At 42.1% G+C, this 25695-nt stretch overlaps 1 protein-coding gene across 2 annotated transcripts in view; it reads left to right on the top strand.

The window, feature by feature from the left end:
- Positions 1-990: 990 nt before the first annotated feature.
- Positions 991-25695, top strand: part of GABRA6 (gamma-aminobutyric acid type A receptor subunit alpha6) — a 45374-nt gene continuing 20669 nt past the window's right edge. The window contains exons 1-6 of one of the 2 annotated variants that reach the window (XM_068277823.1): positions 991-1360; positions 1779-1897; positions 2101-2168; positions 11448-11668; positions 16556-16638; positions 18621-18764. In XM_068277823.1, coding sequence (XP_068133924.1) covers positions 1320-1360; positions 1779-1897; positions 2101-2168; positions 11448-11668; positions 16556-16638; positions 18621-18764 — 676 coding nt within the window. In that variant the 5' untranslated portion in view covers positions 991-1319. The remainder of the gene's footprint in view (positions 1361-1778; positions 1898-2100; positions 2169-11447; positions 11669-16555; positions 16639-18620; positions 18765-25695) is intronic. The other variant, XM_068277822.1, reaches the window with a different exon arrangement.

A 25695-nucleotide genomic window follows, 5' to 3' on the forward strand; every position in this document is an offset into this window, starting at 1 on the left:
CCAGTGAGCCCTTGTCACTGGTGAGGAGCTTGTTGTACTGTTAGTGCCCACCAGCTCCTCTGGTGAGGTGTCTCTGATATCTATCAGTACTACTGTTGCACCAATCACCTACCTGTACTTTAGCTATCACACCAGTTGTCTGATATACTTGTGTTATTGGTGATTCTGCAGATCACCATATAATCAGGTATATATCTGTATTATAGGTGATACTGCAGATCGCCTAATAATCAGAACACTGTTACTTGCTGACACCCATTGTTACAGCACCTAAATTTCCTCTTTGGCACCCAATAGTTGATATTTTACATCAGCGCCTATGTTGCACCTAAACAGTCCATTAGCCCCAGGCGCCCGAATTTCCTGATTCCATATTCTGAAATGCTAAAAGAATGAATGATGTTGCATCATTGCTAGGGAAATAGTTATCATTCCCTACAACGTTTTTTCCAGCTGCTTGCTCTAACTGAAGTGAAGATGAGACCCTGAGTCTTACATCATTAATCGAGGTAAATAAGAACCTTTTGCCTAATTTTGCAGTAGCCTCTGAATGATAATCCATCCAGTGAACTATGTGAACTTTAATGATTCAGTTCCCGATTATTAAGTCTTAACTATCATGGCACATTGCTGTAATTGACAGGAATGTGTAATTGATGCACTTTTTAATCATCTTTTATCACTTTGCTTAGGGTTAATGACTCTTGTTTGCTGAAGTTTAAAGGATTAGTTTAGTGGAAATACTAATGAATCTGTTTTTTCATGCTTCACCGCACAGAACATACAGACCTTACATAATATTTATTGGCTAATTTGACATCCAATGGCTGAAACAGTCTGAAATGAGAACCAGAAATGAAAGCCTTTTTCTTGCATGTAATGCTGGTAATACAACTAAAAAAAATGACTATACACAAATGAATATTCCACATGGCAAGAGCAAAGGGCCATTTCTGTAGCAGCGAGAAACCGTGGCTTGTCCAGATTTCCTAACGGGTCCCTGCTAATTCTTTGCCAAAACTAGCTGTGGATGTCTTCCTTTTAATCTCCCATAATGCCTTATTCGATTATTGTCAATGCTGTCCAAGCGTGTACTGTCCCTTCAAACGTCTAATTCCCAGGGCTGAACAAGTCAGTTGAGTCTTAACCGTGATACGGAAATCAAAGAGCAAAAAAGGCGAAGAAGTCTTCCATCTGTACTATGCACTTCACTATTGAATTTAAACTGGATTACTGAAAAAAAAAATCTGTGTCATGTGAAACTTTACTCGGGTGATTGGGCTAAAAGATTCTCCTGGTAATTTTCATTGCGCAGAAGAATGGCTTGGATAATCTTCTGGTTATGTTACATCAGTTTAAGGTAAATAGATAATGTAGCTAATGACATTATTCACTGATACTGTATCAGTATAAATATTGTGTCTTCGTTGTGTAATACTATTATGTTCTGCTGTGTTTTCTTACGTCATGTTTGTTTATGTTACATTTTTTTATACTATATTATACCTGCTATGTTGTCTTATAACATGCTATTTTATAATACCTTGTTTGGTATACTATGATATTTATGCATTGTTTTTCTATTGCATTATTATCCTACTTTCAAATACATTGCATTGTTTTTATCTTATTATATCATGCTATAGATATATAATGCTATATATTATATGATGCTAATGTGTTAAAAAATGTCCTACATTTCATAAAATTAAGTTATTCTTTTTATGTTTTCTTTCAATAAGGTTATCTATTTAACTATGGTTTATATGCCTTTGTAGTGCAAATACAGGTCTAAGTGAATATGCACCTTATGAAAATATTTACTCTGAAAATATAACCCGTATCTTGGATCGACTGCTAGATGGTTATGACAACAGACTTCGTCCTGGATTTGGAGGTGAGCTGCATATGGAACACAAAAAGTTTCAACAGAAAACAGACAACAATATAAAACACACTCAGTTCAACAACACCAAAAAGTAATATAGTTTTAGTAAATACTTTAGTATCATTCAATGTGTTTTATTAATTTGTATGCAATGTCCTGTGATACATTTCTATGTTTATATTATTAATGTAATTTCTTAAAATGTCTATTAGGTCCTGTAACAGAAGTCAAAACTGATATCTACGTCACTAGCTTCGGTCCAGTTTCAGATGTTGAAATGGTAAGGGTTAACTGGCTGTTGATCTTGAAAAGTAGTACTTACAGTATTTATGTTTCATGCTGTTGTAGCTTCTTATGTTACATTATATCAGTGCAGTGTACAAGCAAACTGATTAGGAGAGATTACTTTGTATAATCTTCTTGTCAATATACAGTATGCTACAGAAGGTACCAGTGTCCTATTTATGTACTTCAGAGTGCTTTACAAAGATAGTTCTTTTATCCTGCAGGGATAAATGAACAAAATTAAAAACAATGACAATAAAACATTACAAGTTAATTAAATTCATTTGCTGAAAAAGATAACTCTCAATCGCTTTCACATTTGTACATTGCACATTAAATACTGCTGAATTTATTGTGTACAGTTTTAAAACATTTATTGTATAAATGTCCTGAACAGGCATCACATAGGCATTTGTAAGTATTTGAATTTCCAACACATTATTATTATAGTTTAGTATTTATATAGCGCCGACATCTTCCGCAGTGCTGTACAGAGTATATTGTCCTGTCACTTAACTGTCCCTCAGAGGGGCTCACGATCTAATCCGTGCTGTAGTTATATGTCTATATGGTGTAGTGTATGTATCATAGTCTAGGGGGGAGCCAATTAACTTATCAGTATGTTTTTGGGATGTGGGAGGAAACTGGAGACCCTGACCTAAAAAAATAAACAAAATTGGTACTCACCTGGGGCTTTCTGCAGCCCACCGTAGGTCAGGAGGTCCCTCGGCATCCTCCTGGCTCTTCTCCCGGTCCCTCCGCCGCATACCGTACCGGGGACACCCGAGCCGGGTGTCGGGCTCCCACTTCCTGAACCAGGACACTCTTCGTCATTACGCCGGCCGCTGCGCATCATCATGGCGGCCGGCATGACAGTGCTGCGCATGCGTGGTTAAATCATGCATGTGCAGTACTGTCACGCTGGCCGCCGTGATGATGCGCAACGGGCGGCATAATGATGACGAGCATCCCGGGTTAGGAAGTGGGAGCCCGACACCCGTCACGGGTGTCGGCGGTGCGGTATGTGGCGGAGGGACCGGGAGAGGAGCCATGCCCATGCTGGGGGACTTCCTGACCTACGGTGGGCTGCAGAAAGCCCCAGGTATGTACCAATTTTGTTTATATTTAGAGCTCGGAGTCCCTTTAAACACTTTAACTTTCACTTCTTTGTAAAGTCTGCATGTGGTTTGTTTGGCCGGTCTAGGGATGGTCGGAAATCCCAATTGCCTATTCCATGGGAATTCCAATTTCTGCCAATGCTGATTATCGATTCCATGGATTTCCAATTTCCATTGAGTCTCATTTTTTTTGGGTCATTTGTTGCACTCTCTGATTGACTTTGCATTTTCTAATTGATCCAATGCTTCCAAGTTCTGTGATCAGGCTAAAATTACCAAGTTGCAGTAATGCAGTATTTCTGTGGAAATCTGATTTCCAATTTCTGATCAGAAATGCCCATTTTTAGATTGGAAATATGGAAATATCAATCCCTTGAATTTTGAATGAGCATCCCTAGTCCTGTCATCAGAACACGGTGCCAGTGGCAGTGACACAAGAGTGAAGAGAGAGAGAGTCTAATTCTCTACCTAGTTTTAATAGTAATGTTATGTGTATTTACGGAAGAACTTTAGCCTAAACAAACATACTGGTCTCAATTCACTAAGCTTTATCAAATGCTTTATCAAACGTTTGAAAATTTACCTCATGGGTAAAATCTAATTTTGAATTCACTAAGGTGTTATAGATTTATTGAACGTTTTATCGATAAAACATTCAATAAATATATAACACCTTAGTGAATTCAAAAGTAGATTATACCCATGAGGTAAATTATCAAATGTTTGATAAAGTGTTTGATAAAGCCTAGTGAATTGAGGCCACTGTCAATAACTGCTTGAGGACTGCAGTGTTAAACCCCCCTAAAGACTAGGCCATTTTTCACAATAAGGGCCACTGCAGCTTTAAGGGCTCGCTGCAGGGCCGCACAGCACAGCACCCAAGTGACCCCCCCCCCCCCTGTTCTCCCCACCAACAGAGCTCCCAATGTTAATTTTTTTGTAAATATTTTTATCTGTATTTTAATAATAAAAACAGCTATTTATTTATTTATTACAATCCCCACCCTCCTTCCCCCCACCAGTCAATCAGCGTGATCATCCATCATAGGCTACACCTAGTGTTGGGCGAACAGTGTTCGCCACTGTTCGGGTTCTGCAGAACATCACCCTGTTTGAGTGATGTTCGAGTTCGGCCGAACACCTGGTGGTGTTCGGCCAAACTGTTCGGGTTCGCCCGAACTGCTGAATGCCCGGCCGAACAGGGCCCCTGTTCGGCCGAACAGGGCCCTGTTCGGCCGAATACGGCCCCCCTATGGGGTTGCAGGCATAAGGGGGGAGCATGCCCCGATCGCGGGGGGTCGGAAATTCCCCCCACCCCCTCCGCTAGCGCTCCCCCCTCTGCCCGCTTCCCTATACAAAAATTGATGAAAGTAAAATAGTACCGGCGGTGGTGGCTGGCTGCTGCAGTGGCTGGCTGGCACTATGAAGTGACTGAGGAGGAGGAGTCGGAGTAGGACGCGTTGAGGGAGGCCGGGCAGCGGGCGGTTCAGCGGTAGTACCCTTGTGGTACTTCCGCCCTTTCTCTGACCTCACGTCCTCTGCGTGATGACGCATACGAGGGTACGCGTGACGCGTACCCTCGTATGCAGAGGACGTGAGGTCAGAAAAAGGGCGGAAGTACCACAAGGGTACTACCGCTGAACCGCCCGCTGCCCGACCTCCCTCAACGCGTCCTACTCCTCCTCCTCCTCCTCAGTCACTTCATAGTGCCAGCCAGCCACTGCAGCAGCCAGCCACCACCACCGGTACTATTTTACTTTCGTCAAACTTTTGTATGGGGAAGCGGGCAGAGGGGGGAGCGCTAGCGGAGGGGGTGGGAGGAATTTCCGACCCCCCCCCCCCCCGCGATCGGGGCATGCTCCCCCCTTATGCCTGTGACCCCATAGGGCCCCCAAAAGCGGAATGTTCGGGGAGTTCGGGGTTCGGCCCGAACATGCCGAACATCGCGGCCATGTTCGGCGAACGTTCCCGAACCCGAACATCCAGGTGTTCGCCCAACACTAGCTACACCCTATGACAGTGGATCACCTCCAAGCCCACAGAGGGGACAGCCGTGTCACAAGGCTGTCCCCAGTACAGCGCTGCCATGGACTGCAGCATTGTACAAGCTAATTAGACGGTGATTTTGCCGTCTAACAGTCTCCGAAAGGCGAGATGCACGCACATCAGTGTGCACAATCTCCTGCAAAACAAATCTCCTGCAAAACAAATCTCCTGCAAAACAAGCCCCAAGGACTTTATGCCGATCGTCGTTAGGTGTTCCTGGGGCTGCCGCCGCTGCCACACTCATCGGCGTGACGCGGTCGGCAAAAAGTTAAGTTACATTAGTTATGTTAATTAAAATAGATAGGTAATATAATCTCTTAACCATCTTGTCTTAAAAGAACAGGAAAATGTTTGTGATTTTATGAGGGCAGCAATCTTTGTGGTTGAAAGGAGGTGACAGGGAGCATGAGATACAGTTCCAACTCTCCTGTGTCCTGATCATCCCTCCTAGCTGCGCGCTAGGCTTCACATCTCACATCTTTTTTTTACATTTCAAAATGTAAAAAAACTAAATTGCACCAAAACAGCAGAACAAGAACAACAACATCAAAAATACCATCATGCTTTGCACAGCATCAGGGGAAAAATGCCTGGGCAGATTTATTTTATGAGGTGGAGCTTAAGTTCTGTGCAGCTAAAAATGAGGCTTGGGTAAGAAAATTAAAGTTTTGATGCTGTGAAACTGTTAAAGAAACACCAAGCTTTTTCAGTGCTGCTAAGTAGATTTTTAGTCTGGAGGTTCACTTTAAGGGAAAACTTGATAGATGTTTTAAGACATTTAAAAACGTCTTAAAGGGGAACATGCTGACACAAAGCAAACAGTGAATTCAGACAGGACAGAGGCGCTCACTTCTGCATCTAGACCCATTGAGTTATACTCCTGTTTGCCTGATGAAGCAGGACCACACCTGCGAAACGCGTTGCACTAAGTGGAGTTAAATAAAACGTTTTTTTGTATTGATATATTGTGACTCAATTGAGTTCTATATTTTTGAGGGAGGTAAGTCCACCTGAACATCCCCCTCTTTTAGATGGTTTTTAAACATTTTTATTCTACTCTGGCGCCTCTGTACACCAAGCCTTGCTGAAGTGAATTCAGACACCAATTAAGACAGATTTATTAGGGGCTTTCAGAGCCATGTTATGTAGAATTTTCCATTTTCAGTGCAGTTAATGAAACAGCTATTCCAAAGAGGAACAATCTTACTATGAAAGAAGTGTCACCCTTACTGTTCTTGGGATCTGATTTATAGATCAGTCCATAACAAGTGTGAGGTACTTTGAAATATAACAAAGAAAATCTACAACTTCCAGAGCATTCATTTTAAGCCCAGTGCCCCCAATGCAGTTGATTTTAGTGTGGTGGTGCTAGTTGCTGCTAGGTGCAGACTCCCAGTTATCATATGGCGAAGCAAACAAATCAGATTATGAGTTAAGCTACAGTGCAGCTGGGCTCAGATAGTGTCGGGGTTGGGAATTTAGTGTGAGATGGTATGAGTGGGGTTCAGAAATAATATAGCTGAGCCCTGAGAGTTAGTGTTAGATGATAAGGTAGCAGGGACTGAGGTTAGTGTTACACAATGAGGTAGCAGGGAGGGAGGTTAGTGTTAGGTATAAAGAGGGAGGTTAGTGTTAGATGATGAGGTGCTATGAGAAAAGGAGGAAGGATAGGCACTGCAATATACATTTATTTCCAAAAGAGAGGCACAGTCCATTAACATGCGTGCAAAACAGCTAGCCAACATAAGTGGACATGCCGGTGCTGGGAGGTGTGGGAGTTGCGGTGGGATCAGTTCCCAGCACCCACACCTCCTAGCACTGGTATGTCCACTTATATTGCCTAGCTGTTTTGTACACGTTAATGGACTGTGCCTCACTTTTGGAAATAAATGCATATTGCAGAGCCGATCCTTCCTCCTTTTTATGCCTTTTAGATGATGAGGTAGTGGAGAGGGAGGCTAGTGCTAGGCATGGAGGTATTGGCGAAGGAGGTTAGTGTTAGGTATAGAAATAGAGGTTAGTGTTACACAATAAGGTAGCAAGGAGGGAGGTTAGTGTTAGGTGTGGAGAGGGAGGTTAGTGTTACACAATGAGATAGTGGGGAGGGAGTTCAGTGTTAGGTATAAAGAGGGAGGTTAGTATTAGGTGATTAGTTAGCAGAGAGGGAGGTTAGTGTTAGGCATGGAAGTGGAGGTTAGTGTTATGCAATGAGGTAAATAGCGAGGAGGCAAGTTAGTAGAGATGGGCCGAAGTAATCACCAGGGGAATACTTCGCAGCAAACCAGCGATATTCGAAATTCGCGTTTTAATTTTACAAAAAAAATTGTGTTTGCATTTTTCTCATAGACTTTAATGGCTGCCAACTTAAGTGATTATTAGCAAAGCCCCCTTACATGCTTTAAACACCAGGATATGTGGAGGGGGACAGTGGCTACAAGAGGAAATAAAATTTTTCAAAAAGACCTTATAGTTTTTAAGAAAATTGATTTTAAAGTTTCATAGGGAAAAAGTATACTATCAAATGCGGTAATGACAGATAACGTAGCAAATTAAAAAAATAAATAATAATAATATTTTTCCGACATTCTGAACATTAAAAAAAGTAAATTAAAAAAAATAGGTAAAGTTGCCAGGAATATTTATACAGCCATATTGTGGCTGTATAGCAATCCCTGCCCTGACCAAAGCATCGCAACTCCAGAGGGGTTCCTTGGGTTCCATACGCACTGTGTATGGACCCCCTGGAAACCCCGTCATGAAATTCATTGCTCTTTCTTTTGATACATGCAAATCTACACTACCATTAGGTATTTTTTTTACACTTGTAGCCACTGCCCCCCTCCACATACCCTGGAAATTTGGTGTTTCTAGCACATAAGGGGCCATTTGCCTGCCATTGAAGTCTATGGAGATTCTCAGATTTGCCAGATTCGCAATTTTTTGCGGAGGATCAGATTCAAAATTTGCAAACCCAAAATGTGATATTTGGCCCATCACAACAGGTTAGTGTTAGGGGTGGAGAGTGAGGCTAGTTTTATGCAATGAGATGGTGGGAAGGGAGTTCAATGTTAGGTATAAAGAAGGAGGATAGTGTTAGGTGATGAGGTAGTGGGGAGGGAGGTTAGTGTTAGGCATGGAAGAGGAGGTTAGTGTTATGCAACGAGGTAGCAGGGAGGAGGTTTGTGTTTGGAAATGAGGTAGCATGTAGTGAGGTTAGTGTTAGGCACGGAAAAGGAGGTAAGTGTTACGCAATGAGGTAGCGGGGTCAGAGGTTAGTGTTATACGTAGAGAGGGAGGTAAGTGTTACACAATGTGTTACACAATGAGGTAGCAGGGAACCAGGTTAGTGTTAGGCATGGAAAAAGTTAGTGTTATGTGATAAGGTAGTGAGGAAAGAGGTTAGTGTTAGGCAGGAAGAGGGAGCTTAGTGTTAGGCAATGAGGTAACAGGGAGGGGTTAGTTATAGGTGTGGAGAGGAAGGTTAGTGTTATGGCACAAGGTAACAGGAAGAGAGATTAGTGTTTTAATCAGGAAGTGGGAGAATAGTGTTATGCAATGAGGTAGCAGGAAGGTAAGTTAGGGCTAGGCCTGGAGAGGGAGGTTAGTGTTTGGAATTAAAATATTATCTATATTCTATCAGCAATATCTTGTTCCCAGTTTCACATGCGAGCTGAAATAAATGTCTGTAAATTCATAATCTTCTATTGACAGTGATTTTTTTACATCTATGCATCAGCTCCTTGATTAACTAATCTCTAATAAATCCCTTTTTTAAATTCCTGGTCAAGAGCAACTTCAGCAGTCACTCCTGAGAGGCTAAAATTCTATACAAATAGGCTGAAGCCTGTATAGTTCATTATGTGCTCCTCCTCCTTTTAGTTTCTTCAACATGGTAATTCTAATCAAAGTAGCGGCACCAGTCTCTCTCTCTCTCCTTTCTCTCTCCCTCTCTCTCTCTCTCCTCTCTCTCTCTCTATCTCTATCTCTCTCGTTCTCTGTATTGTGTTCTAACCTCTGCAGTGGGGAAGATTCCAGAAGCAGAATCCAGGTACATGGAAAAAAAGGAGGTGAGGGGAATGTGGGAGGATATCAAGAACCAATAGAGAATAGAACATTTGTGTCACAGGGATTAAGACAGCATTAACCTTCCTGGCGGTAAGCCCGAGCTGAGCTCGGGCTATGCCGTGCAGGAGGATTTCTCAGGCCCTGCCGGGCCGATTTGCATCATTTTTTTTACAACACACAGCTAGCACTTTGCTAGCTGCGTGTGCATTCCGATCGCCACCGTTTCGCGCAAGATCGCCACTAATCGCCTCGCCGTGATGCCCCCCCCAGACCCTGTGCGCTGCCTGGCCAATCAGTGGCAGGCAGCGCTGAGGGGTGGATCGGGACTCCCTTAGACGTCACGACGTCCATGGCGCCATGGCGACGGGGGAAGCCCTTCAGGAAATCCCGTTCTTTGAACGGGATTTCCTGATCAAAGATCGCCGGAGGGCAATCGAAGCGGGCGGGTTGATGCCGCTGTACAGCGACTATCATGTAATCGCTACATGATTTAAAAAAAAAAATAAAAACACTGCTGCGCTGCCTCCTGGCGGTTTTTAATAGACCGCCAGGACGGTTAATAATTATACTCACATTTGTATGCAGCAGCAGTGGCAAAACAGTAGGCAGGTGGAGAAAACAAACCCAACCCCACTCGGGTTAAAGAGTCACTCTCTGTAATTATGGACAAAACAACAGTCTACAATTATGGACAAAACAACGGTCTGAAGCGCTAGGCTCATTTAGATTTTGTAAAAATGAAATATCCGCATTTCCGATGAGAAATCCTGCATTACTGCAAGCACAGTAGTGCAACTCGGTAATGTTAGTCCAATCAGCCAATTCAAAAATATTTGGCCAATCAGAGAATGCAAAAAATTAGGCAATAAAAACCTGTATACATATAGCCCCTTATGCAACATGTACTTAGATTGGAGACGGATTACGCCTTCATTTTTTCATTTTGTAATGTCAGCCTGTGGAATCTGATAGAAATGTCCAAACTGTCCTTGGCACAGTACAGACAGTGCTCCTGTACGCTATTGGCAACTTGGCAAGGTCACACCTATTTTTTTAAGGGATACAGCCCTTTTCCTAAAAAAAGCTCAATACTTTCATTTTGAGTTTGTATATTAAAAGGACAAATGGGACACATTTTCTCAGTGTGATTTTTCATTTTGTTCAACTATAAAATGCAATTATGACATAATGTTTATTCTAGAAGATGGCAGATAGGAGTACCAAAGTCTTCTATCAGTCAATTCATTAGTCCAGGTCTTGATTATGAGCTCGGGATTTTCCCTTCTTTGTTTATGTGAAATATTCATAAATAATCTAATGCAAATCTTACACTTTTTTTTTCAAAAGGAAGCACCCAAAGGTTTTTTTCCCCATATAGAATTGTGTGGGTAATCAAGCAGAAACATGCAATAGGTCACTGAACATGCATGTTTGCAATTTCATATAACATGCCATGTTATGTTATCATTTAAGCCAAAAATTAAATGAAAAATATTGATAGCAATATGTGATTATAAACATTTTAACCATCAGAATAAATAAATTGCCAAAACGACTATTCCATCTGTATATTGCTAGTGGCATATACACTGACTCATAAATGTAATATATTATACCATATTACTATAGCATTAATTTAATTTTACTGTACATAGGACAAGAGAGTCATTTTATACATAACTGTAATTTAGCAATGTGATTCACCAGACAATGTACAATAGCAACATCCTTATTCCATTTCCTTTTACCCTAAGTATTATACATTTGCTTATAATTATTTTACAGGTTTTCGGGTAATTTGCCTTAGAACAGTCAAGTCATTTTGCACTGCTTGATTACGTTTTTGTTCAGCGAGACGTTAAGTAAAAGGACTCATTTCCCCCCTCCCCCTATAGTTGCTTTTTTAAGTAACTGCTTAATGGTAATAGGATTAAAACCATTAAGCAGTGACAGAAGTGTGGCTAACATGCTAGTTAAGTTGTCTATTAAATTATTCGGACTGGTGTTTTTCCCTGAAACCTTTAATGGTCTTAATTTTCCTACAGGAATACACAATGGATGTATTTTTTCGACAGACGTGGATTGACGAACGGCTAAAATTTGACGGCCCTACAGAAATACTTAGGTTGAATAACTTGATGGTCAGTAAGATATGGACACCAGATACTTTTTTCAGAAATGGGAAAAGGTCGATCTCTCACAATATGACGACCCCCAATAAACTTTTCAGAATTATGCAGAATGGAACCATCTTGTACACTATGAGGTGAGAATAGACATCACCGGCGGTTGTTTTTTACATTTATTTATTTTTTATTATCCTTATTTTTTTATTAATTTTTTTTAGTTTTTTAAAATGCAAGAAGTCTTGCACTTTTTGTTGGATATTATTACATTACACATATCAGATCACTTTTTAAATGTCACAGCCTAACATGACTTTAAACTTAAGCTGCCCTTGACAATTAGTGGAATAAAACGGAGTTAAAAATAGGTCATCTGGAATGGCTGGGGATATCCTGAAGTTCCTAGTTAATTAACATTCCACAAAAGGATGTTTACGCCTTTTATGCATTTAAATAAGGGCATTGTTGCTCCATACTTTGTTTGAGCGTCAGATAATACTACTTGTTTTGCAATGTGATAAAGATTTTACCTTAGGTATGTTATCCTATAATCTAGTTATGCATAGATCCTCAACCTAAACTTTAGTGAAATTGTTTTGTTATATGTAGAACTGATAAGTGGAATAATATATATATATATATATATATATATATATATATATATATATATATATATATATATATATATGATATATATAAATATATATATATATATATATATATATATATATATATATATATATATATATGTATATATATGTATATATATGTATATATATATATATACAGTTGAATCTCATTATAGTAAACTCGGAAACCCTGTTACAATAAATTTCTGGATAGTATACTCAGTCCTCAGGTTACATACAATGTATGACCAATTCTGATACAGTAAACTTCTGATATAAAACGACTTGTCCCGGTCCTTTGGCGTTTACTATAAAGAGGTTCTACTGTATGAATTTAGTACACATAAAGGGGACCTGAAGTGAGTTGCCGTATGGTGGTCGCTGTATATATTTCCTTTTAAACAATGCTAGTTCCCTGGCAGTCCTGCTGATCTTTCTGGCATTAGTAGTGTTTGAATTACACATCTGAACCAAGCACGCAACTAATCTAGTCAGATTTCAGTCAGAGCATCTGATCTGCAGATTTAAGGCCTCACTGCAGGCCAGGGCCGCACAACTCAGCACACAAGTGATTCCCCCCCCCCTTTCTCCCCACAAACAGAGCTGTTGGTGGGGTCAAATCACCCAAGGAATGTTTGTTTATTTTTAATAAATATTTTTTTTTTTATTTTTCATAAAATTTTCTTATTTAAATTCCCCTCCCTCCCTCCCACCGTCTGCCTATCACAGCGATCGGCTGTGATAGGCTTCAGCCTTTTACAGCGAATCGCTCCTGTGTATCACGGCTGTCCCCAGTACTATTAGACGGCGGTTTAACCATCTAATAGTCTCCGAGTGGCGATCGCCGCTGGGAGACTGAAGGCGGAGCTGAGACTGAAGGCGGAGTGGAGCATCAGCGCACGTACTCTCCTGAAAAGCCCATTCCCAGCCATTCACGTCAATCGGCGTGGAGAGGTCTTGGGGCTGCCGCACTGCTCACGCCAAATGTTGTGGAGCAGTCGGCAAGAGGTTAAAGAGATATTGTAGGAAACATAATGATTTACTAAGGGCAGCTATCTTAACCTTAATTATCTTGCATTAAGCATCATAAATGCTTCTTATATCTACTGTATTGCTGTATTTTGCCATGTATCTCCACACTCTGAGTAATATTTAACCAAGACTAAGATGACATGCAGCCCTCTCATCTTAAAGCATTCTGAGAGATCGGGGAATGTAATACACAAGAGAAGCAAATGCTCACTCCCAGCCAGCAATCTACCATTTTATGTGGTTCACAAACCATATAACTTGGACCATATAATGGACCATAAAATGGACCATATAAAATGGCAGATTGCTGGCTGGGAGTGAGCATTTGCTTTTTAAGTGTATTGCATTTATATAGAGGCAGTGTGGTGGCAGCACCAGGGCTTACCTGCACTCTCCCTCTTGGAGTTGCATGGGGACTTTGGTGGTCCTGGGCAGTGACAGAGCTTGTGGCCCCTGTGTTTTAAAGATCAGGGTATGTTCCTGCTCACATAACAGAAGGGAAAAAAATCACAGGAATACACCTTGCCAGCAGTAAAGAGGACATTATTATTGATATATTTAGGAATATAAATAGGGGTAAGTTAACACTTTAAACTGGGCAAACATTAACTAACTAAGTAATTAATTAATATTGTGGGAGAAAAACAATTTTATTCATTAAGTTATGCATAGTAAAGTTCCTCTTTAAAAACTGTAAAATGTAAAATTCATGTGTATTATATGTATAAGGTGTTGGAGCTTTGTGTTTTGTACACACAGATAATTAGTTAGAATGCTTTACTGAAGGAAAACGTGCAGATATACACCACCATCAGGAAAATGCAGCTTACTTAGAACAAAAAGAGAATACAGAGTGAATACAGGAAATGACAATCCCATAAATATCACCATCGCATTTTACACACAGTGACATCTTGTGGTTGTTTTACAATACTGCAGTTTAAGTAATAATTCTGTTGATACAACATAAGGTGTACATTTGTCCTAGAGTAAAATGTACCTGCAAATGACTTCTGGGTAGCTTTCATCATTATAGTAAGGGTTTTTCCTTCTAGGTAGCTTTCATTGTTATAATAAGGCTTCTCAATTTGAGGGATACTTTATTTGCAAAACAATTACTGTGCGCAAATTGTAGCATTTCAAATGACTAATATGTGTCAAATTCATCATTTCACTTTTCAAACCCTTTTCTTGGTGTAAGTGGAATAAGCAAGGAGTTGAGGTTCTGCTCAATTTTACCCATCTATGGACAAATGACATGTGTCAGCATTAGAGTACAAGATCCTGGTCACTGGGGATCAGCCACTAGTGTTGGGCGAACAGTGTTCGCCACTGTTCGGGTTCTGCAGAACAGTTTGGCCGAACACCTACTGGTGTTCGGCCTTTTAGTTCGGGTTCGCCCGAACTACTCAATGCCCCCCGAACAGGGCCCCTGTTCGGCCGAACAGGGCCCTGTTCACCTGAATACGGCCCCCCTATGGGGTCGCAGGCATAAGGGGGGAGCATGCCCCGATCGCGAGGGGGGTTGGAAATTCCCCCCACCCCCTCCGCTAGCGCTCGCCCCTCTGCCCGCTTCCCCATAAAAAAAGTTTGCGGAAAGTTAATAGTACCTGCTGTGGCTAGCTGGCTGGCTGGCAGTGACTACTACTAGGAGACGCGTGTAACTTGAGGCCGGGCAGCGGGCGGTTCAGCGGTAGTACCCTTGTGGTACTTACGCCCTTTCTCTGACCTCACGTCCTCTACGTGATGACGCATACGAGGGTAGAGGACGTGAGGTCAGAGAAAGGGCGTAAGTACCACAAGGGTACTACCGCTGAACCGCCCGCTGCCCGGCCTCAAGTTCAACGCGTCTCCTAGTAGTAGTCACTGCCAGCTAGCCAGCCAGCCACAGCAGGTACTATTAACTTTCCGCAAACTTTTTTTATGGGGAAGCGGTCAGAGGGGGGAGCACTAGCAGAGGGGGTGGGGGGAATTTCCGCCCCCCCCCCCCCCCGCGATCGGGGCATGCTCCCCCCTTATGCCTGCGACCCCAGAGGGCCCCCAAAAGCGGCATGTTCGGGGGTCCCATTGAGTTCGGGGTTCGGGCCGAACATGCCGAACATCTGGCCCATGTTCGGCAGAACGGACCCGAACCCGAACATCCAGGTGTTCGCCCAACACTATCAGCCACTAGAGACAGTTGTCATATCACAACAATTCCTTGCAGCTGTGCCACTATGCATTTGAGTGGAGGGATGGGAGAGTTGTGGTACTTTGTATGGGGGTAGTAATAATAATAATAATAATAATAATAAAAATAACAATTCTAGTATTTGTATAACGCTTTTCTCCTGTCGGACTCAAAGAGCTTGTGAGGCAGCCACTAGAGCGCACTCAGTAGGCAGTAGCAGAGTTAGGGAGTCTCACCCAAGAACTCCTTAATGAATAGGTGCTGGCTTACTGAGTTAGGTAGAGGCAAGGTTCAAACACAGGTCTCCTATGTCAGAGGCAGAGCCCTCAACCATTACACTATCCAGCCACTGCACTGTATTGCCATTAGGTATTAGTGTTGGTGTCTGAATTCAGCATATCTGATTTGCAACACCTTAATACTGTTGAACACCACACTTTAGCAATTTGCACTATTTCATTATGAACAAGCGAACTGGGTTTTGGGCAGTTCACTTATTTTTGGTTCACAGTGCAGTGGAGCACAAGTAAGTGAACCGCCCCTAACTCTGTCCACTTGTTCGTACTGAAATTATTCTGAAGTTTGGTGTTCGGCAGTATTCAGGTGTTCCAAATTGTACATGCTAAATTTGGACATTGAAACTATTAGAAGCTGCAACATTACTTGTAAGGGGAGCACAGTGATACTTCTCATTCATTGTCATTATGGTTGCTCTATCTTAAATGCAAGTTGTCATGATTAGAATCAGAGGGTCAAGGCTGTGCTTGCTATGGATGTGACATAACTATCCTTCTTAATGGAAAAGTGGTGGTGATGTTGGTGGTGGCATTGGGGTGATGGCCACACCTCTTTATGAGGGCGATAATGACTGTGTGTGCTCTAGGCGGAACATAGTGTCAGCACCTGTTATGGGGTTACATAGCATTTGTTATGGATGACATTATGGCTGTCTTTATAGGAGTATGATTATTGTGCTTGGGAAGTACACAGTGACAATGCCTGTTAAGGGGAGACATTATAACTGAACTTGTTACATAGGTAGATGAGGGCCTGGTTTGGAGACATATGCTGGAATTGTGCTTTCCAGCTTTTACAGTCATCAGTATCCTAGACAATTACCCAACATGTTCTAATGTATTGGTCAGTTCTGTCTTGAGTTGTTAAGATATGTTGAGTTATTTTTTTTATTTTTTCAGATTGACAATCAAAGCTGAATGTCCAATGAGGCTAATGAACTTTCCTATGGATGGCCATGCTTGCCCTCTAAAGTTTGGGAGCTGTATGTAGAATCTATGTACTACATTTTTCTTACTTGGAAAATATTGTTATAGGTCTGTTTATCATTAAACAATATTATTATTTTAAAATGGAGCTGTCAGCCATACTATCTCAGAATAAACACATATATAAGTAGATAAATACTTGCTCTACTTACATAACATGTGTATTGCACAGTCCACATTTTTATTTTAGTGATGTTTCTATAGTAAAAAAAGAGAAAATGCTTTTTAGGATTTTCTATTTTGTCTGTGTCTATCTTGAAGCCAATCCTGGAATCATTTCCTCCCTTACTCTGTCTGTGTATGCTTTGCCCGCCCCCCTCCAGTATTCAGACACTCCCACCCAGCTCTAAAAGTAGTCGAAAGTGCATTGAAAAATATTGGCCAATCAGAGAGGAAAAGAGGTGTGGGAGGGGAAAACAGGAGGGAAAGAGGCTTCAGCCAATCAGGCTGCATTAGTTATGTTTGAGGGAAAAAGGGGAGGAAAGTAAGGAAGAAAAAAAAGAAAGCCCAGCATGCCCTGCAACTTCCTTTGTGTGGCAGATGTACCAAATAGAAGCCAGAGAAACTGGGGAATAATGTTTTATGGAGAAGAAAAATAAGAGTGATTTTTAATTTTTGGATTGCGTGGTTAGCATCCTTATTACTTGTTTACCAAATAAAAATAAAGAATTGATTTTTTATTTTATGCCTAACAGTTAGTCTTTAAAGTAGATCACTTTAAAGGCTCATACACATGTCTGACGGAAGGCAACGACGGGTCCGTCGGCACATCCCGCTGGGCGGGTTTTCAGCAGACTGTACAGCGTGTGTACAGTCTGTCGGCAGACTGATAAGGCTGTTTCTGAACAATCCGCCGGGCGGATCGCTCAGAAACAGCCTTATCAGTCCGCCGACAGACTGTACACACGCTATACAGTCTGCTGAAAACCCGTCCAGCGGGAGGTGCCGACGGACCCGTCATTGCCTTCCATCAGACGTGTGTACGAGCCTTTACAGTACAGTACTTTCATCTATAAAATGCTGAGGACCCTCATACCTCATTCTTTCTACTAAAGTCTATCGCAAGGGTTTTCTGTTTACAATCTTATTTACACAGGTACCTGTAGCTCACACAAACATTGTACACAACAATGAGTAAAGTGGCTGAATCCAAGTATAAAGAGGTCATTTGGTTTTGGTTACAACAATCAATCAATTAGTTACTCCCTTGATACACTCAGCCGTAATCAGATTACAGCAGAAATCTGAGTCAGAATCAATCCAGCTTCCATCCTTACTAGTGTTGATCATCATTAGTAACTTGGTTTTGTGAATTTCCGAGTAATTTAACAATTATAATTCTGATCATAGTTACAACTCCAGGGATAATCTTGATTTCATGTAATTTCACATCATTTTAGCACATTTTGACTTGTTGAAGTCTATGAGGCATAAGATACATATTTTTTGTATATGAGAAAATACATTTTTGCATGAATGCATTGAAGTCTCTAGAGCATGTTTTTTTTCCCTATGCGACTTCACACATTTGTGCACAAATACATGCATGTCTATGTGGCATAAGATAAATGTATGCATTTGGGGAAACACATTTTTGCATAAAAGCATTAACCTCCCCAGTGGTATGGATTTTACGGTCTAAAAGTGGTGCAATTTTTTCACAAGCTTTTAGACCCTAAAAGCAGAAAAAACTCATACTGCTTGATAGATCTGTGACAGCCCTGCATGTAACTTACCTCCCCAGAATCCAGCACTGCAATTCCCCCTCCATCCACCAGGAGGCGCTCTACCTATATAATGAGATTGCAGTCTGTCCTCACGTGACAAATGGCAATCTCACCAGGGGGATCAAGAGCATCTGAGAACCAAAGTAGGGTTGGGAAAGCTGAGAAAGCAAATAGGATTAGGCCTGTATACTTATTTTGCTGATTATTGTTTTATATCATGTTTCTGCTATATTATTGACTCTTCTACACAGATGCATACCCAAAGAGTGAAATTATTTATACCTGGAAAAAAGGGCCACTGTACTCTGTTGAGGTACCAGAAGAATCGTCTAGTCTTTTGCAATATGACCTCATTGGGCAGACAGTTTCTAGCGAAACCATGAAATCTAATACAGGTAATACTTTCTGCTTTTTTCCCCCCCCTTACTTTTTTGCATGCATTTTTGTGGACATTGTTGGTCATTTTTTTCTTCTTTGAAAGCCTATTGCACTTTTATGCAAGGCTCTTTCTAACATCATCTAATCTACTGACACCATCAGCTTTGTACTGCTTGATGCAGTACAAAACTATACCACCATCATTTGTTGACTGTGTCAACCTGTGCCCTAAGTGTCCCCAACCATGTTCCCCCCTAGGGCCCGCTCAGGGACTTTTTGGGGGGCAGGAGGGGTCGCAACATAAGAGAAGAGCGTGGCCGCAGATCGGTGGGGAGGAGGGACATTCCCCCCCTCCCTCACCTCAGGCTCTTCTCTCAGCGTGCCCCCTCCTGCAATCAATAGGGGCAGCAGGCGAGCGGACGGCAGACGGGACACATACCTCCTTAGCGCCGGAGGTCTACAATCTCTAAGAGCTTCATGTTACATCCTGTTTACACAGGAAGTAGCATAAAGCACTTACTGATGGGAGACCTCCGGTGCTAAGGAGGTATGTGTCCAGTCTGCCGCCGCCCGCCCACTGCCCCTATTGATTGCAGGAGGGGGCGTGCTGAGAGGAGAGCCCAAGGTGAGGGAGGGAGGGGGGGAATGTTCCCCCTCCCCACTGATCTGCGGCCACGCTCTCCTCTTATGTTGGGACCCCTCCTGACCCCCAAAAAGTCTCTGAGCGCGCCCTGGGGGCGGATTTTTCTTTTGCAGGGGGGCCTGGGATTCCTAGTTACGCCCCTGGATGTGCTGAACTTTTACAGATAGCTATATTAATAGCTGTGATTACAAAAAGCCCCAAATTAACAGTAATAGCTGCTAATGATGACTATTGATATAGCAATCTATGGAGGAGCCAATATTATCTGTGACACGTGGAGTGGTGGTTCAGAGTTAGGCATTGGAGGGGAACTTTTAGTGTTAGGCACTTAGTCACAATTACAAGAGGTTTAGTGTTAGGCATCGGGGTGTGTTAGTGTGGGGCATGGGGGGGTAGGGTGATGCATCAGCAGAGGGGGTGGTTAGTGTTAGGTAGCAGAGGGTTGTGATTAGGTTAATAGGCAGGAGCCTCCAATGTAAGTGCTTTTAGTGATACTTATTTTATTGGGGAAAGTAATAAATGTTGTGAAACCTTTTGCAGCAAAGACAATTTTTACTGTATTTGTGGTGGTGATGGTCCCCTGTGATTTTTGCATGGCACGACAACAAGTTTTGCACATACATAGTAAGAGCACTGAGAAACTTGCCTAGATACGGTGTCACTCACAGTAGGTAGTACAAAATAATCAAGGTTTCTTTATTTTTAAAAAGCACTAACCATATTTTCTGCTATATTAGAAGCACTTTTTCTCCCCCAATAATGCGGAGAAAAAGTAATTTTGTCCTCTTATACGGCGAATGCAGGAAACCCCCCAACTTACGGATGCCTGTTGATACGAACCACCGACCTGCCGCAACAGTGGGGATTCCCTGCATTGGAACCCCTTCGGACCCCAGTGTTGTGCCCACTTCCCCATGCCTCCGCTTCCTCCCCATATCTTCTTCTCCTCTTGTATAAGTCGTAAGCAGCAGTGTGTTACCTAATTCATGGTGCCCACGGGAATAGCAGACCCGTTCTCTTCCACGTGGCTCTCCCTTGTACTGATGAATTAATCAGCACAAGCCGTTCATTAGGGGAGCCACAATGAAGAGGGGGAGCAGGAGACGGGGGGAGGGGGGGAGAGAAGGAGACACATAAAGGAGTGTACAAATGGAGGGGGGGGGGGGGGCAGAGACACATGGGACAGAGCAGAGAAACAGAGGGAAAAGGGTAGAGACACATGGGAACCGAGCAGACAAATGGAGGGGAAGGGGCAGAGACACATGTGGGACAGAGCGGCACACTGGAGAGAGAAGCGGGGGCAAAAGGGGACACAATGAGGAAAGAAGGGGACACACTGAGAACAAAGGGGGACACTGGGACAGCAGGGAACACACTGGGGACAGAAGAGGACACACTGGGGACAGAAAGTGGTACACTGGGGTGACAGAAGTGGTAACAGGAGGAAACACGGGGACACAGGAGACACATGGGAGAGCGCAAGATGCTCCTGGAACATGGGCGTACCAGGTTAAGTATATATATATATATATATATATATATATATATATATATACCTAGGTGCATCTTACAGAGCATATTGTACTAAATTGCAGTCTCTCAGTCCAACTGCTAAAATATCGTGCATATGAGTAGGGAAGCCAGCAAGTGTCTTTGCACAGATCCTTTCCAGGAAGTGCTTTTGTAAAGAATAAAAAAATTAACTAGTCCAAAACCAGATTTGTCAAGTGACCGTGATATAGGAAAAAATAATGTATAGTGCAGTTTACTCTGAGAGAACTGTACGTTTTAACTTTCAAAAATTTGTATTATTATTTTTAACTTAATCAAGACAAGGAACAGGAGATATGCAAGGTAAAGTACATAGTACATATAGCAGTCTGAGGTACACATTGTACAGTTAGATATATCTCCAGGGGGAACAACAGAGGGGGGGGGGGTATATCAGGCACAGCGATGCCCACCTAGGCGGGTACAGTACTCATAAAAGATGAACGGCCGTTGGCAGCAACAAGGCATCAAATACCAACAGCCTACATAACCCAAACATACAGCTGTAAAACATTTTGTAGAGGTCCGGCTACAGAAGTTGCGGGCCAATTCTCAGGGCTACTTAGGCCTGAGGCCGGGAGCGGGTTGGGGAGGAGGAAGGGAGGTGAATAAGACAAATAAAAAGAAGAGGGAGATGGAAGATACAGGAATAAGGTATTTGAGAAGATAGATGGAAAGAAGGAAAGTGAGAGGATAGAAAGTAGGAGGGAGAGAAGACTAATAGGAAGAAAGAGAACAAAGAGTCACAAACACCTGCTGCTGGGCTTGAAGAGAGAGTTCGCCAGGGGGTCTAAAACATTGAGGTAGGCGTATGGTGCCTGCCTCTGATTAGACCTCAGTGATTTTTTGTGGGATCCAGTGGGAATAATTAATGAAATTAAGGCTTCCAGACCTTTTCAAATTTAGGCATAGAGTCATCCAATATAGCCCTCATCCTATCGAAGCACAAGGCTGAGCTTAAATTAGACTTGAAAATGTCAAATGATAACGAGGGGGTTTTCCAAGAGCGGGCTATTACCCTTTTAGCTGCTAGTAAGATATGTTGTAGTAGCTTATATTGGGGGATGGAAAGATCCTGGGGTTTCATACCCAAAAGGACTATCTGTGGTAATTTAGGTACCTGCATTTTAAATATAGTGTAAATTACCTGGTAGATCCTGATCCAGAGTTTGCGTACTTTAGGGCACTGCCACTGAGTATGTAAGTATGTTCCCGGTTGGTCACAACCCCGGAAGCAAAGACCTGAGACACCTGGCTTAAATTTTGCTAGACGATCTGGCGTCAAGTACCATCTGAGAAGAACCTTGTATTGTGTTTCCACCAAGGATGCACTAATAGAACACCTAGGGGTGAGCTTCCAGATGTCATTCAGGTCCTCAACCTCAACGGTCGTGTCCAATTCCTGCTCCCATTTTAGTATATATTGTGGTTTGGGCAAGGGGGACGGGGAGACCACACATCTGTAGATCATTGAGATTAGGCCTAGGGACATAGGGTCAGAGAAACATACATGTTCAAAGCAAGATATGGTCAGTAAAGATGACCGGTGGTTGAGTATTTTGTTTATAAAATGAGAAATTTGGAGATATCGAAAGTGCTCAGTTTCGGGAATCTGCCTGTGTTCTTTCAATGAGGCGAATGTTTTGATTGAGAACTGTACGTTTTATACTGTTTGTATGAGTTTGCATGTATTTTTAGTCTTACAATTTTTAGCTATAGTTGTCCTTTAACACAGATCCCTGCCATTCACCTTAGTCTAATCCTAGCCTTTACCCTAAACATTTTAACCCTTACATCTAGGGATTGAGTAACCAAATAATTAGTATGAGTGACAATTATTGCCAAGAAGCATAGTGATGAAATCCACTGCTTCACCTACTGCCAGTCCCATACTTTAAACTCATTAATAGATTGTGCTTTTATTTTGGAAGCTGTCATTTTTTATTTTTTTTATTTTATTTGTTTTCAAATTACTAGACTGGATTCCTTTGTTGACAATTTTGTTCTTCCCATTTTTTTCTATTTTTGGAAATTGCTATTATTGCCCTATAATTGTCACCTCATTTGTTCTTTACTGGTATCCCGTGCTGTCTAATATGTGGTGCTGTGCAAGTAGTATTAGACTTTTATCTGTCAGTCTGAAAGGCCTCATTTCTATCACAATTTCTTGGTTAGCCTTGAATAAAATCTTTGAATAAAAGCCTTCGGTTGTTAGGGAAGATGTGGTTTTCTTACCAGAGATTCACTCTCCTGCAATAACAGCCCCACAGCTGCTGGCAAAAGATTGCACTTTAATGATCCTTCCACAAAAGCTTAAGGTTATTTCCTAAACTGCCGAGAACGCATCCTAAAAACTGATCAAAACTGCTTTAGATCCTGATGGGAGAATTTTATTGGCAAATAATAATCTTCAGACAGCACAGAATATTTGACTTAATGTGCTGCTAGGTCAAAATCATTTTCTCAAGAAACATTTAGGACAATAGTTAAATATGAAAGCATACTGTAACTAAAATAATGAAGACTATCTCATTTTAGCATTCTCTTTATCACAACTTTAGCCTTGATTTACAACAGTATGCTATGATTTCCAGAGCAGTTAAGTTATCTTATGAGCCGATCATAAAGCTGGTCATGTGCAGAAGACTTTTTTCATTCTACTGCGCAACATTGGATAATACTGATTCCTATCTTAAAGTAGATCTCCGGGCACACAAAAAGTGGAAAAATAAAAAAGTGCCTCAGAGGATTAATAGATTTACTTTATTGTCCCTTTGAGCCCTGCCCACCACTCTGCCAACAAAAACGAATGTCGAACTGCGCTCTCCTGGATTGTTCTCTGAGTGCAGGAGATATAGTCAGATAGCTTCTGTGTTACAGCTTCACTGACTGGAAGTAGCAGAAATGTGAACTTTATTCACTGAATAGCTTTTTGACTGAACTGGATGTGACATATCCATGCAAAGGCTGACACCAGTAGTGCTCCAATTTGACCTGAAGTTAAATATTACTTTTTTTTACACAGATGACATCTCGTTGGTATAAATACAGGAAGAATAGCTTTTCAGAGTGCCTTGGCATTTTCAGACAGTAGCAAGGGCTTACGGGAGCTCAGTCTGGGCAGGAGGAGGGGGAGGTATTACTAGCCAGAGAATTCAGAGGCAGAGGGGAGGAGGGAGGAGGATGGGGGATTAGGTTTTTTTCACAGGTTGAGTGCTGAAGATGCAGACAAGCTTGTCTGTGTGTAATGTTTACAAACAACATGGCTGCTGTCATTGTATCACAGGAAGAAATAATTATATTCTATTTAAGCTGTTCGCAGCTAGATTTGCTGTGTAAACTATCTAAACTTTATATAAGATATATAGACAAGTTACTTGTTATAGTTAGTTTTTTGTTCTCGGATCCGCTTTAAGTTCTATAGCCTTGTGCTATCTCTTTGCCTGACACCACTTGTTAACATTATATGTATCCCTATTTATTGTCCAGCGCTGCAAATTATGTAGAGGGGAAACATAGACATTTTTTTATATAAGGTAGGTTTTTAAAATCCGTTTAATCTTGGTAAAGGTTGTGGGGAAATCAACTATGCTGAGGAGGGCTTCAGATAGTGGGACAGAATCTATAGAAATCTAGTAAACATGATTGATTAAGGTGAGGAGAAAATACAAACAAAATAGAAGAAATAAATGCTAGGAGTGTTTATGTAAAGGTCAGATAAGTATGGCCATGTTAGTCTTCTTGTAGCATCAAAAAAGTTGAAGAGGAACAATAATGGCATATAGTGAAACAGAAAGCATTATTCAGAACACTTATTTTTTTCTTAATTATTTTGGTTTCAGCATTAGAAAAACTTCTTATATCTATGTACAGCTGTATATTGATAAATAATCTCCACCATGGGCATAGCAATCACCCCTGTGACCCCTGCCATCGCAGGGGGGCCCCCGGAGGCTTTGGGGCACCTCTTCCTAGCTTTCTCCAACCGTAAGTGCAGCCAATTAGCAAAACAAACTCCCATTCGGTCACACAAAATTACCCTGCCACCTCCTCCCACCATGCAGAGTAGCAAGTACTGGGAGTGTCTGTAATTGTTTCCTGCTTCTTGACATTGCTTCACAGCAGAACACTCTCTGCTGCCATTTGCTGGCTCTAAATCATATGACCCTCATGAGGTTCATGGACCAAGGGGGACCCCATGCTATCATATTTTCAGGGGGGGGAGGTCTATTAACCTCCTTGCCAGTTATCCCGAGCTCAACTCGGGGTAACCTGCACAGGAGGATTTCTCAGGCCCCGCTGGGCCGATTTGCATATTTTTTTTTTTGTTACATGCAGCTAGCACTTTGCTAGCTGCTTGTAACATCCGCTCACCGCCGATCCGCCGCTATCTGCCGTGCCACCCCCCCCCCCCATTCAGACCCCTTGCGCAGCCTGGCCAATCAGTGCCAGGCAGCGCTGAGGGGTGGATTGGGATTTCCTCTAACGTCCCGACGTCCATGACGTCGGTGACGTCATCCCGCCCCGCTGCACTGCCCCCTTGCCGGCGGAAATTAGACTGGCAAGGGGGTTAAGTCTAGTTATGCCTCTGATCTCCACTAATCCCAGTGATGTGCAGCCTAGGCTATGATGTCATGCAGCCTTCTCCCCAGAGCCCTCAGAAAGATGATGTTTTTGTTCACTTCACAGAGGGAAAAAACATTTCACAGTGATTCACCTTGCCAGCTACAAAGATTCTGGCATTCCTTATAAAT

The sequence above is a fragment of the Hyperolius riggenbachi genome, chromosome 3 (assembly GCF_040937935.1).
Source record: "Hyperolius riggenbachi isolate aHypRig1 chromosome 3, aHypRig1.pri, whole genome shotgun sequence".
NCBI classification, from domain to species: domain Eukaryota; kingdom Metazoa; phylum Chordata; class Amphibia; order Anura; family Hyperoliidae; genus Hyperolius; species Hyperolius riggenbachi.